This window comes from Podarcis melisellensis (genome assembly GCF_964234715.1).
Source record: "Podarcis melisellensis genome assembly, chromosome: 16".
Taxonomy (NCBI): Eukaryota; Metazoa; Chordata; class Lepidosauria; order Squamata; family Lacertidae; genus Podarcis; species Podarcis melisellensis.
This window is the reverse complement of record NC_138533.1, coordinates 20,088,082-20,100,485: the sequence shown is the minus strand read 5'-3', so window position 1 is coordinate 20,100,485 and position 12,404 is coordinate 20,088,082. Positions and strand designations below refer to the sequence as shown.

General features: G+C 41.1%; 2 protein-coding genes across 2 annotated transcripts in view; both read right to left on the bottom strand.

The window, feature by feature from the left end:
- The window catches only part of SPRING1 (SREBF pathway regulator in golgi 1), a 268,478-nt gene that overhangs the window by 83,307 nt on the left and 172,767 nt on the right, over positions 1-12,404 (bottom strand). The window lies entirely within an intron of this gene.
- MED13L (mediator complex subunit 13L) overlaps positions 1-12,404 on the bottom strand; it is a 164,112-nt gene that overhangs the window by 87,289 nt on the left and 64,419 nt on the right. Inside the window, exons 3-4 of the mRNA XM_081892192.1 lie at positions 7,681-7,765; positions 4,417-4,500 (exon numbers count right to left, since the gene is read on the bottom strand). Coding sequence (XP_081748318.1) covers positions 4,417-4,500; positions 7,681-7,765 — 169 coding nt within the window. The remainder of the gene's footprint in view (positions 1-4,416; positions 4,501-7,680; positions 7,766-12,404) is intronic.

The window sequence follows — 12,404 nt, the reverse complement described above, 5'->3', positions numbered from 1 at the left end:
CATCCAACTGCAGTATATGAGCATGCACAAGAGACTGTTGTGGCTTCTTGCACCCACAGCCAGGCCAGCCTTTGAAAAGTCCCATGCAGAAAGGTTAGTAATGGAGCAACCCCAGTGCCAGAAGCTGTTCTCATGGGATGGGTCATCTCCACCCAGTCCTGCTTTGATGAGGTTGCTCTCACCTCACCTGGTGCTTCTCCCCACCCCCTCTGTTGCAAAACCACCATCAAAAGTACACTCCAGGCCAGTTGCAAAGCAGTGGCTGCAACTGCTGGGATCAGGGTTGCTTGGTGGTCTTTAAAATACCCCCCCTCCAGCCAACTAATTCTTACCCCAGTAATGGGCAAAGTGATGTTGCAGAAATTGCCCACACTCCACTCTTTGTTATTCTCATGCGGAGGTAAAAATGTTTAAAGCAAAGGATTTTCAAGGCTCTATAACACTATATGTGTACTTTAAAACATCAACATTAATATGCAATTACAGGTATTTCATTTTCATTATCTTTGTTACAAATGAAATTAGAGGCTGCAGAATTAGAAAATGAAGGAAACACATTCTGATCATAAATATCCACAAACTATTTCATCCAGAATAATTCTCCAGAAATTGAAATACAAAGTTGCATTTAAACCAAATGCAAAGCACTGAACAATGAGAGAATCTCTCAGCACTTGAAAGGGTTACATTCTAGTAAAGATGTATTGAGAAGTGGCACAATTATTTTTTCTGTTTTGACCATCACAAACTAGACACTCTTGCTTTGGAGATTGTGCTGCCAGAGAGATTTAATGATCCCGTGGTTTATTTTTAAGAGGAGTGTCTTCCTCCCCACCCCCACCCCCAAACCACCGTGCAGGGGCAACACTATTAGAATAGCCATTCAGAAACTAAAAAGGAGCTTTTCAGTGTTTACTGATGCCCTTAAGACAATTCATTACAGATATAGTAAGTGACAACACTGTGTGGCAGGCTGCACAACTGGGGCTCCTGACAAATCTAATTAACAGCACATCAGGGGTACTTTGCTTATCCTTTACATACTCCGCCAGCTTTGAGTGTCTAATGAGGAAAGCAGCTTAAACATTCCTAGAACTTCAACTAGTTGAACAATACAGCCAGCAACAAGGCCTCCCCTTAAAAGAACTGATGTCCAGATGTGTCACGTGTTTGTGTAAACGAAGACATTCATGTCAAGACAACTAAAGCAGTTCTCCACAATACTGACAGATGGAACAGACAGAAAGTGGGCAGACGCTCTTCATGCAGTCAGCTGCCATTTGTGAACCTAGAGTGGCTGCAGGTAGTTACAACTGCACTGAAAACATCAATTGCCTGTGTACTTAAGACTGTGCACCTTTAAGGCAGGCAAACAAGACCTTATATGCAAATTATATATAGTAAGGGTTACCTCAACAGTTGCAGCTGATTCCTTTACCTTCATAGCCACCCCCAACCTCCCTGTGAACATCCAACATTCCACATGCTGTATTAAACTCTATCTACACTATTCATAACTATAGTAACTCATCCAACCCAAAAGCTAAGGTACTTAATGTTTAACCTCTGGTAACCAACTATATCCATCCACCATATTCCAACTTAAACAGCCTAATATGCAGCCCACTCAGCATAAATCACATTCACCATCTACAAACTGCCAAATGAAACACAAAGGTGAATCCTTTTATTTCAGGGACATGTCCTATTCCCTTTCAAGCATAATTCACACAGTGGGGGCTCCAGCCATTGAAAAAGTAGTGAGGTTGTGCCACTGACTGCACTCCCAAAGTCAAGCAGCTTGCTCCCTTGGTTCATACATTGAGTGCGGACATCTGCAAAAGGGAAACCTACAGGATCAAGAACCCCAAACATTTCAAGGTTCTCAATCCCATTGAGATCAACACATGCAGGTTTCCCTTTTGCAGTCATCCACATTCAGCATGTGGGCATCAGGAATGGGGCAGAGGATGCTCTATAACATTGGGCTGGGGCCAGCAACGGACCTCCTGTTGCTTCAGTAACTCACTGCAGAGACAACTAAAACTATGTAATTATACAGGGCCCTATACAGTCCTGATTTGAAACTTACTAAGAAAATCTGAAATGAATGCAAGAAGTGACTGTGCCCCCAGCAGAATAGCTGTGTTAGAACTCCAAAGGCTATTAGCTTCAGGACAAAGAGACGACATCTGCAAGTTGGAGAATTGATGGGGGGGGCTACGTGCCAAGTAAGTCTCCAAAAGACAACGCATGGAGGCTAAGAGTGGAGGGTTTGTAGCTGAAATCAAATAAATCCATCATAATAGAAGAAAATCAGCAAAATCCAAGGCTGTAAAAGCATACAAAGAATTCAGGAAGAGGCAGTGTCTGAAATACTGCTAATAAACCATGAGTACCATTAGTGCAGGCGTGGCACAACCAGTTCTGCAAAGCATCTCAAATATTTGATAGATTATGGAGTGAGACCATGCAGTTCCCATGGATGGTGCAACAGGTGTTCCTTTTTCTCTGGCCTAATCCCAAATGGCATAAGTTTAAGTGAGACACCCTTTTTACAGGGATGTACCAATATCAAATGGCAGGCTGGATGTCCACAGTACTGTATCTCAGTAGAGTGCAGTGAACTTATGTTCTGGCTTCTTTCGTGTCCTTGATTGCTTTTATTCAGGTAACCCTAACAGCTAGGAAGCACGGTGGTCCTGGATATAAGAAATACTATGCACTGACTTAGTACAGAAAAACTACAATTGTGCAAATTCATATATTTTGGCTCAGAACCACTTCCAGCTATTAATGGAAAAGTGATTAGCAGGCATAGTGAAAACAATATTTGAAAAGCACCCGTTGAAGAAGCAGTAACCCTAGCAAAGGCTTTGAGTGTACGTATCCTGAGATTCTGAGCCACGTCGTCCTCCCATCTTGAAAAGATTCTGAAGGTCTGAAGCATAAACTACCGTGGAAAGGACAGAACTTTACTTAAAGTATAAGGTATATATATCAAGCTACATTATTTCAGATCCCTACAAAGTGTACATCTATCTTGCATGTGAAAGTTAACATATTAGGTAAGAAATGTAACAAGGATGGCTGCAATCCTCCAGCCAGCATATTCTAGAAATCTGCATCTGCTCAGCAGTGCAACAAATGCCTCTGTAGGCTTTCCCTGAGCATTAGTTAACCACATGGAAAGTCCTCCCTCTTTCTATAAAGCACATTAAAATCACAAAGCATGTTGCTGCAGCTTTTACTACCACGGATGCAAAGCAGGAGTCAAAAGTGCAATGAAGGAACTGTGGTCTCAGGGGCAAACCCAAGCTTTTAAACTGAACAAGCTGTATGCACGATAAATGCTGGACTGGCAGAATCGCTGAAAACAGAACACACTGAAGCCTCTCTTCACAGCTGGGGACTCAAACAGAAGCACAACACACTACCAGAAACCAATCAGTTTTGCTATTTTTACATTCCTCTTGCTTGCTAAGTAAGCACACTTTTGAACAACTGTAGTATTTTTTTTTAAGAACTTAAAACATTCAGTTCAGTCTGAAATATCTTCTTAATGTCCGCCAACAGTACGCTGCATTTCTGTACAAATGCATCTGTACTATTTAGCTAAGATTATTGAATTCCTGCAATTCTTTGAAACTGGTGTTTAAAAAAGGAATACATAACATCAGTAGAAAAACACTACTCAAAAACCACTTCCTACTTAAGTGAAACCTATTTCAAACATTGAAAAATACCTTAGGCACATATAAATTTTATACAAAACTTTCCTGTAGACCGGTATTCACACATGCAACCAATTATGGCAGTATCAATAAGACTACATTTCCCAATATTTCCTATAAACTTCACTGGGCTTCCTACAAGGTTTTAAAGTATTGCAATACAGACAATTAATACACTGATGGTGTGAACTGATGAGTATCCTTTTCCATTTCTCTCTCTATATATATATAAAACACACATACACACACTTACCTCAGTCCAATATTTCAACATAAACTTGCAAAAGTAAAGCTAAAAGGCCTCAAAGTCACGGCACACAAACACACACACACACACACACACAAACACAAAACCACCTGGTTCTGGATATAGCCAACTCTCAAAAGAGAAGTGTCAGGGAACCTTGACTGCAACATATTCCAAAGAGTAGGTAAAAAGGTGCTAACACTGCGCCACTTCTGTTACAGTGTGCTACAAAGTTGGGAGAGGAGGGAAATCAACGCAATAATGTCAAACTCGCTGACAGGGCCACCAAGGACCAGTTATTCATTATCATCATGCAAGAGTGGAAAGAGAATATGCTGGGAAAATGGGTACATGAACAGGGAAACACCGCAATTAAAGCACCAAAATAGCACCGTCAATTTCGGGAGCATACTTCAAAGCCCTTGGGATCCTTACCTTTTGTTAATGGGTTTTTCATCTTTCTCATATGGCCGGATGAACCATTTGCCAATTCTTACGAAGTTCTTATCCATTAGGCATCTAAAAGAAATAAATTGTGACACCAATTACTCAATAACTACTGAAAATATTATCATCGCTGCACATTCTCCATTGTATTGAGCTTCTATATTTCACATGCAAAGCTCTTCATCTGTTTGCCAGTTCTGCTCTTTTGTGCTAATGATATCAGCCTTGGTGTATCACTGGCTTCCCTCAAGGCTTCCATCTATGGAACTCCTAGAAAAGAGCTGCTCCCCGTTAGCTTCTGATACTCCAGTCTCAAGCGCAGTAACTTGGAACGGAATCATATTTAATTTCAAGGGAACTCGTTTCCAAAGCAGGCTTGCCCATCTAGCTGATTCAAAATTAAAATCTGAGAGAGACAAAGATGTTTACCACTTTCAATATGTATAACAGACAGCTTTTTATTGAACATATTAGGTGGGTATTGGTACTTATGGTCCCCCCCAAAAACTGCTCAGCTGACTGGTCAAGTATTGTCAAATGAAGGTCAAGCATTTTATTTAAAAGCATAAGCTTCATTAGAACAAAACTGGCATTTTACAGAGCAAGTTCAAATGGCAGCAGGGAGAGTTCAGTGGTGGATGTGCTGCCAAAAGCAAAGCAAAGTCAGAAGATAGGTGGGCATTCTGCCCCACCCCCCAAGTTTCTTTTGAAGATAATCTGGGGAAAATTAACTACACCACCTGAGGGACTATAAGGCTAGTGATGGGGACATTAGAAACTGACCCTCCTGGCACACTCTATTTCAGCCCTTATACCACCAGCTGAAACACTGTTGGTACTACATCTATGCCCACAAAGCTTTTTGCAGGCATGCCAGGGCAGACAGGCTTCCTCTCTGCTGGTCCTCCTGCCTTGACCTAACTGCCCTCATCTGTCTTTTGGCAGGGGTTAGGATTGTTCCCTTAATTGTGATTAATCTTCACAAAACTTTCAGCAGATGTAAGAAAGACTTCTAGAAAATTAACTGTAACTGTAATGTTCTTTTTGGCTGTTTTCCTGGAATACTAGGGCCAGGCTACAACTTTCAAGGAAACAACACAAAACTATTTCTATGACACCCCTTAATCAAAGTTTTCTGAGTGGTATACAAAAACATGTTAAAATACATTATGAATTTTTTTTTAAAAAAAAGAGCAATTACAGCATCACAGCAAGAGATGAAGCAAATAAAATTAAGCACAGACAAGACTTGAAACCTTTTTCAAGCCAAAACATTGAAACATGTTAAAAACCCTGAGGTTTGCTTGTTTTTTAAAGGGAGGGCTACACATGATTCCAAAATGGATGTAAAATAGACATCCGTTCCACAACTGAGGTGCTATCATAGAGAAAGCCCTCTCACTTTCAGACACTCAATGGATCCCACTTGGGAGTGGCACTTGGGAAACAACCTCCAATGAGCAAAGCAATGTCCAGATAGAAATATATGGAAAAACATAGCCCTAAGCCATTTAGGAATGTAAACTTTAAACCCAGGGCCTGGAAATGTTTCAAAGCCCATGGGACTGACAAAGCACTTCCTTAATATGTCCAGCCCCAGTTAGCAAACCTTGAAGCACAATTTTTGTGTTGTGTTTAACTGAATTTTTGGACTTCTTTTTTTTTTTTAAAGGCAATTCAACGCACAATGTATTGCCGTACTCTAAACATAAAGTTACCAGAGCATAGCTAACTGTAGCTTGGCTCTCTGTCTATTTGGACCACAGCTGTGTTTTCAGCTGAAGCTGATAAAAGGCACTCTGGACCACCAAGGCCAGCTGTGACTCCAGTGACAATGATAGATAGATCATGAGTATCCCCAAACTGCAGAGCCCCATCCAGGACACACTGCATGCCACTCAATCACTTGCTTGTACTGTAGTACTTCCTTCTTGTATGAATTGAGTATCATAGATATACAAATCGGAAACGCATTATCCAAGCGGCTAACCTTATGTAGCCAAAACGGTATCACCTAAGCATAAAGAGGGATGTACCAGCAAACTTGGATGAACTCCAAAGTTTGAAAAAGTTCAGAATCACCACCCTACTTTGAAGGAACAACTCCCAAACAGCACAATGTGACAGTGGAATGCTAATTCTCTCTTTGGGGCTGAGAACAGCAGAAATCCAGGAGAATGTAATGCAGTACCTTCATGCTAGTTGCTGGTGCACTGAACAGAGACATTTCATATTGCGATGTGCTGCAGATCCTAAGTTTGTGCATATATACACACAGGTGTGTGTGAGTGAAATAAAAGCTAACTAGCAGTAACCAATAGGAAACAAATGTCAGCCTTAAAGGCATATGACACTTGGCCACTTGGCTCCTTGTGCCAGAGAAGCTGTGACTGCACAGGAACTTCCCTACACCTATGGTGATATTGCTAACATGCGCTTACCTTTTGGACATACATTTTCAAAGAAGTGGAAAACATTTATAAGACAAACATCAAAATGTCTCCAGCATTTGTACTAGTGGGGATAATGAATGACACCAGACTTCATACCGTATATAAATATATTCTGTCGTTTCTGCTGATAGCAGCTTCTCTGGAAACCAACAAATGCTAGTGAAGGCCTGGCAACTGAAGTATGGCACCAAAGGGTCTGGTCAGCAGCACTGGCAGAAAAACTAACATGCCGCATGCACGTGACTAAAGTAAGGGCAAGCCCCTTTTCTTTATACATGGCATGGAAACCACTTAAGACAAGGATTCCCTCAGCGTCTCATGTGGAGTTTGGAGAGATCTCCTTGATTATATTATTGAATGCTATTTGCATGGTGTGACAATGTAGTTTCCTTTCGTTCATGGTATTTTGAATGCTCTTATGGGTGAACAATGCAAAGACAGTCAAGATGTTTGTAACAGTTCTTGTTCATTAAATACTGCAAAATGAAATACAAACATCTTTTTAAAAAAGGCACTACTAGCCTGATGTCAATGGGCAGAGACTTCCAAAATATAGGTGCAGCCACAGTCAAAGTTCAATTTTTTAACAACTATGGAACAAGTATTGTGTAGCAACTGTAGCAGTAACAGTTCTGCTGATCAAAGTGGTTATAATGAGAGTCTTCTTCACCTCTTTCTCCCCTTGATCCAATCCTCTGCACAAGCTTGGGGGACTTATGGGGATGGGGTTGGTGACAGGACAAGTTGGTAGCCCAAACCAACATTAACAGACCCCTCTGAACAGATGGAGTTCTCTTACCTTTCCAGCAAGTTGTGGATTGCCTTGAAAAGCAGTGTCCTGCACTCATATGAAAGCCCATTCTCCCAAAGTCCTTCTTCCACCACTGCAAAAACAGGCAAAATGTTAGCCTATCATCCAGAAAACGAGAGGAGGGTTTAATCATTCAAGTAAACAAAAACATAATTCAGCTGGGTTTTTAGAAGGACAATCCAAGCTGGAGCCATCCCAAAGTATCAGACTACAATTGCCTTAATCCCTAACCACTGGCCATGCTGACTAGCACCAGGGGATTATGGGAGCTATAGTCCAAAACATCTGGAGTGCACTAGATTAGTGAGGGTTGGTCTTCCTGGTTACCTGAGCAAGTACCAATATGCATTACAGTACTACCAACTGCTTCAGTTATAAATCAACTGTAACAAGGTACCCATCCTCCTCCCAGTTTAATAGAAAGCCTATTTCAGGTTTATGCAAACTTTATGGGATGAGTGAAGTAAGTTATTTGAGGTGAAGCAAGTTGACCAAGCGGGATTGCCATTCAAATTAAAATGATCCTAAAACCAGGTAAACTGAAGTGCTTAACTCCACATTATGCATTCACACATTTCACACATTTAAAGAGGTTATGGCCTTTAATAATAAGCACTATGACAAAAAAATGAGTGAAAGCACATTATGTGATTTCTGCAAGTGACACAAAATGAAAACAGAAGCAAGATAACTGGGTTTGTTTGGTTTTTTTTAAAAAAAAGCAATTTAAGAATAAGTAACCAAGCGGGAAGAGTAGTCAAGTTGAGGGCTAGGGAGCCCAAAGACAAGGTAGCTGAAGGAAGAATGATCAAGGAAACTGCATGCTGACAAATAGAATTCTGAGGAAAAGATGGCTGGGTGAAGGAGGCAAGAGACTGAGAAGAGATGGAAAAGATATAGAACTGAGGAGAGAAGGGGAAAACAGAAATAGGTTTAGCTGTTTGGCATTCAGTCTTCTGTTTGAATTGGAATTCTGTTGTTGGTATTGATTACTATTATGTACCTTGTAGTGCGCCATGCTTTGTTTTAATTGTCAGCCAGGGACATCTTGCATTAGGCAATACATACATTTTAATAATATAATAATGATGGGTGTGTGGTGTTGACAAGAAAAAAGCAGGCACGCATGGTAACTCTGGAGGAAGCCAAAAACGAGGGAGGGGCTCCCACCCCCCACCCCCCCGCTTCACAAATTTGTTTACGTTAATCGGTCAAACGTTTGGCTTCAGCTGAAAAGCAAACACCTCAAAAGCATGCAAATGTTCAAAAAGTGCCTTGCAAGTTTCATTTTATGGGAGAACACTTATAGGAGATGGCACTTTCAGCTTCTGCTCCTTTGGTTGGTCCATTCTCAGACTTTTGCAGTGCCAAGCTACCGTCGCCTGGAGATCATTGTGTCTAACTGGCTCAGATTCTTAATACATTTCAGTAAATGAATAGTGAAAACACTCAAAGGGGCTTTTTTAAAAACCTTGGTTATAGGTGCATATAACCTTTGTTTTTAACATTCCTAGTAATCTCTCTCACATACAAAAGCCAAAAACCAATTTTGTGCCCCTCACAATTCTTTACTTCCACCCTTCGCTAAAATATATGAACATTTTACTGTGTAGATTCTTCTCCCTCCCTGCCCAAGTACCACCTGCAGGAAGCTGGGGCAAGACAGAAACAGATATAAGAGACCCCATGGGGAAAACAGAAAGCAAATAACATATTGCATTAATTAGACAGTATAATAAACATATTATATTACAAGTAATATAAATATAATAAGATATAATTAAGTTGCATGTGGGAATACTCAAGTAATTCCCACTAGAATGAATAGCAGAAGCATTTATAGTAAGGAAAACAGGTATATGCTAATAAAGACTTCAAACAATCTATTGATGGGGTATGGGAATGCAAAAATTACTACGCATTTGAACTGCTCTGGAGGATATCACTAAAGAAAATCCAGCTTCTTGCACTGTACACCAAAAAGAAAAACGGGGGGGGGGGGTTAGCTCCAGAAAATCTAAAGTACATTTCACTGTTTTACTTGCACCATTCTGCTTCCCTCGAACCTTACTGTATTTTGAAAATTACGTAAAACTATTTGAAAGTAGCTTGGACGGGAATGGGCTATGTCCCTGGGGAATGATCAGAGCAATGTCCCTGGGGAAAAGTGGGCTTAAACCTTTCTCCCACACCATTTATCTGATATAATACCACTTCTACCATACAGTATTAGCTCCACCCTTCCCCAATGCCACTGCCTCTATCAAAATTAGGGCATTCCATACATACATCCCTATCTGCTTTCAAGTAAAAAGCAGAACGTTGGGAATTCTGCTCACAGATTTCTCATGTACAGTGGTACCTCTAGTGTGGACACGATCCATTCCGGGGTGCCCTTCACACACAGAAAAGTCTGCAATTAGAGTGGCGCTTCTACACAAGCGCGAAGCACGATAGAGCGTTTCTGTGCATGTGCGAAGCCACGTTTGCAAGCCAAAAAGATGCAACATGAACCTAACGCAACATGAGGTATGACTGTAACATGTACCTCAACCCTTAAACAAGAAATCTGCATGCATGTGAGGAAGGCCAAAATACAGAGCTTTTCTACCTGCCACAGCAGGACTAATTAAACCTTATCACTCTGAACATTGAGTACTCTAACCATATTGGCCACTGTGAATATGAAGAGGAACATACTCTATAGGATAATACTAGTTGTTTCACCATTAAATATGACTGGAAATCAATTTATTGCTCTGTTCTACCGAATGATAGGAGAGTGCCTGTGACAAGGAAGTAAGCAACTACAGGAGGAGTTATGTGGTAAACAGGGTTTGGGGCTCCTTTTTCCTACAGTATCACTTCTTCCTGGTTTTCTTTTTTTAAAAATCAATTTAAAAATCCAATTCACTGGCAAATGTCTACATTAAATAAATATATCAAAAATTCAATTACCGAAAGCCTATACTAAAGCTTTCATTTCATTTTAGATTAAATTTGTCTACAGTGAAGCCGTTTAGTGACAAATGCAGATGTATCAATGTGTCCTGGAAATTGACATACAAAAAAGCAGCAAAGGAGTGCAATGCTACATTGATTCTGAAATACTGCATTAAGGCCATAAAATATCTAATTAAATGCAATGCTATTGATCGATCATTGTTACATTGCCATTGATTCTCCTGTAAGATTTGTGTTCAAAGTCCTTAGTGACTAAATGGACTTGATACTATACCAGGTGCAAGCATACTTCCTGCTCTGATGTCCTTACACAGGTCACAGCTAAAGAAATGTGGCATCAGTTCTCCTCAGAACTGAGGAAGTACCTTCCTTTGTACAACCACAAACCATCAGTATTAAAATGCACTGTTTGTTTTGACACTCCTGCAAATACAGTTTACAGTGCAGTCACTCAAAACGCTCAAGAAATTGAACAGCTTGGTCAGTCTGTAACCTCCAGCTAGTGTGAAACAACCTCTTTTTAAAAAGAAGTTGTGCACAACTATCTACACAAAGCCTTTTAAATCCGAGGGGAAACACAACATAAAAATAAGGTTGTAATCAGAAACAAATGGAAGCCTATTGCACACCATTCACTCAACATTGCTATAGCACTAGCAATGCCATTCATATCTCCCAACATGTGGATAGTAACAGCTTGTACTGTTTTCAGCAATACAAACGACAAAATGGTTATCAGAACATACTTAGCTCTAATTCAACAACCTGTGGTCCTCCAAATATTGCTGGAATACAAATGACCATTGATCATGCTGGTTGGGAGTTGCCGTCCAACACCACTGGAGGGACACAGGCCACTCATCCCTGCATGAATGTTTGCAGAGGTGATCTCTCGCAACGCTACCTGGACTAGAGCATTATGCAAAAGTGGACACACTTTTAAATTTAACTATGAGATTTCCCTTCATCATCAAAAGTAAAGGTAAAGGTACCCCTGCCCGTACAGGCCAGTCTTGACAGACTCTAGGGTTGTGCGCTCATCTCACTCTATAGGCCGGGAGCCAGCGCTGTCCGCAGACACTTCCGGGTCACGTGGCCAGCGTGACAAGCTGCATCTGGCGAGCCAGCACAGCACACGTCTTCCCGCTAGAAAGCGGTACCTATTTATCTACTTGCACTTAGGGGTGCTTTCGAACTGCTAGGTTGGCAGGCGCTGGGACCGAATGACGGGAGCGCACCCCGCCACAGGGACTCAAACCGCTGACCTGACGATCGGCAAGTCCTAGGCGCTGAGGTTTTACCCACAGCGCCACCCGCGTCCCATCATCATCAAAAGAAGACAGTCCAAAACTCATATCTGAAGTGTTCTCATTTTGTCTCCCCTCTCAAAAACAGCTATGAGAACTAATGAACATAAGACCAAACCTACCCTTGAATTATGACAAGCATGTGTGTGTGAACACAGAGAGACATACATTGAATCCAAAAAATGATTACACATAAAATTGTGTATTTTCCCCCACGGCCTTCCCATGCATGCAAACAAACAAAACAACAACAATCCGCCATCAAATCACAGGCCACATCTGATTCCATTGACAAAACCACTTGTTGTTGTTGTTTAGTCGTTTAGTCGTGTCTGACTCTTCGTGACCCCATGGACCAGAGCACGCCAGGCACTTCTGTCTTCCACTGCCTCTCGCAGTTTGGTAAAAAAAAACCACGAATCAAAATATTTTTGAAAGCAC